Genomic DNA, 2,294 nt, shown 5'->3' with positions numbered 1-2,294 from the left:
GGTCTTCCGGTCAACCATTCACTGGTCTTTTAGAGTCTTGATTCTAGCTTTCCTTCTTGGGTTAATACTCTTCTGGGGTATTGATTCTGGTGGTGGCTTAACTCAACTCTCTGATTTCCATAATGATTTTCTTACCAACAAGTTTCTTGATATTAATAATAATAATAATACATCTTCCACACATCAACAACAAGATTCGGTCTTGAATGTCACCGGAAAACCTTCAGATCCGGTGAGTCTGAAGTGGGTTTCAGCTGACTTGGACTTTGATTACTCATCCAATCTACTATCACAATGGATGGCTCCTGGTAACCAGCCATGTAAAGACTCCTCAACTGAGGATATCTTTATCCAGGGTTTGGATAACACAGTGGGTAACTCGAGGATTAACTCGAGTATCCTCGAGTTATCCACTGGGGATATCCACCAATACGTTATCCAAACCCTGGATAGCTCCCAAAACACGCGGTGTTTTGGGGGTGATTACTTTGAAACCGATTTATCGGGCATTAATTGGAAATCTAGACCCCCGGTTAAAGATTTCGGTAACGGTAGTTACTTGATTTCGCTACAAGTCCACCCGGAGTTTCATGGAGTTTATAACTTGACTATTATCTTATTGTTTAGACACTTCCAAGGGCTTAAATTCTCCCCGGAACGATTCGCTTTCGATAAAGTCCTTCGGGTGGTTCCCATTCGTTTCACGAATGGGAACAGGAACAGGAACGAGTCGGCGCATTTGCCCGAGATTAAAAAATGTAGGAAGTCTGATTACACTAGGGATGTTTGGGCGGGTCGATGGACTCGCCATGGGAAGAATGACGAGTGTCGGATTAGTAATGACGGGCGTTACCGTTGTTTGAAAAGTAACTACCCGTGTAAGAATCCGTGGTGCTATGGGCATCTCGGGTCCTTAGAGAGTAACGGGTGGGTTTATTCGACACATTGTTCGTGTAAGTTGTTTGATTCGGTATCCGCTTGGAATTGTTTGAATAACCGGTGGTTGTTCTTTTGGGGAGACTCGAATCATTGTGACACGATTCGGAACTTGCTTAACTTTGTGTTGAATGTCGAATCGGGGGTCATTCCGCGTTTGTTTGATATGAATATTACTAATCCGAGTAACGCTTCGCAGATGGTTAGGATCACGAGCGTTTTCAACGGTCATTATAACCATACCGGGAACTACCAAGGGTTGAACTCGCTTTACAACAAAGGGTACCGCGAGTACTTGAGGAAATATTTCTCGGGTGAGATGGTACCCGACACGTTGGTTATGAATTCGGGGTTACACGACGGGGTATACTGGCCGAATTTGAGAAGGTTTATAAAAGGGGCGGAGGATGCGGCGGGATTTTGGGGGGAGGTACTTGAAGGGGTGAGGCTAAGAAAGGTTGCGGTCCCGGTGGTGATTTACCGAACCACGGTGGCGACAGGCGGGTATGCGCGGAGATTGGTGTTTAACCCGAATAAAATGGAGGCTTTTAATGGTGTGTTTGTAAACAAGTTAAGGCAACTAGGATTGATAGACCGTGTGATAGATCATTTTGACATGACTTATCCATGGCATTATGATAATAGGTGTAATGATGGTGTGCATTACGGCAGAGCTCCGGCTAAGGCGCGGTGGCGCGACGGTGAGATCGGGCACCAGTATTTTGTTGACTTGATGTTGGTCCATGTGTTGCTCAATGTCATGTGTGCGACATAGAAAAACATTGTGAAGGTAGTTTGTTGTACCACGTTGTAACGATTAATATTCTTTATTATTTCAACTTGTAAACGAGGAATTCGGACATCCTGCTATTAAGGAATGTAACTATATAAGTTATTGTTATTATATTTATTAACAGTGAAGTATTATTATTATTTATGAATATATGGCATATTATATTTGATGGTGCATGTTAGTTACACATGGGTTAATTATTTATCAAGTTTGGTCACGATTCATGAAATAAAATATTAGAGGAATCTAAGCATTGTGAAACTTAACTTCTGGATCAAGTATGGGTGATGTGCTAGTTCGGGTTTAAATGGATTTGGGTGTAAACTGGGGATTGTAACGTTGCGCTTGTACTTTGATTCAAAGTCCGTGCCAGTTCGGATTTAAATGGATTTTGATGTAAACTGGGGATTGTAACGTTGCGCTTTTACTTTGATTCAAAGCCCGATTTCGTAATTGTTTCGATTGTCGAAGAGACCGCAAGTAATTGTAACTAAAATCATGAGAGCTTCAACAATAATAGTTCTATCAATTGATCATATGTCAAAGAGAATACAAAGTAATTGTA

At 41.8% G+C, this 2,294-nt stretch overlaps 1 protein-coding gene across 1 annotated transcript; it reads left to right on the top strand.

The window, feature by feature from the left end:
- Nucleotides 1-207: 207 nt before the first annotated feature.
- On the top strand, nucleotides 208-1,838 carry LOC143541929 (uncharacterized). The gene has a single exon (XM_077034618.1). It carries the CDS (start codon nucleotides 299-301, stop codon nucleotides 1,709-1,711), a length of 1,413 nt encoding a protein of 470 aa, XP_076890733.1. The 5' UTR covers nucleotides 208-298; the 3' UTR covers nucleotides 1,712-1,838.
- Nucleotides 1,839-2,294: the final 456 nt, after the last annotated feature.

This window comes from Bidens hawaiensis, unplaced genomic scaffold, assembly GCF_021521415.1.
Source record: "Bidens hawaiensis isolate Kalapana, Puna unplaced genomic scaffold, B.hawaiensis_p1.1 tig00000820_1, whole genome shotgun sequence".
NCBI classification, from domain to species: domain Eukaryota; kingdom Viridiplantae; phylum Streptophyta; class Magnoliopsida; order Asterales; family Asteraceae; genus Bidens; species Bidens hawaiensis.
This window is presented reverse-complemented; position numbering and strand designations above follow the sequence as displayed.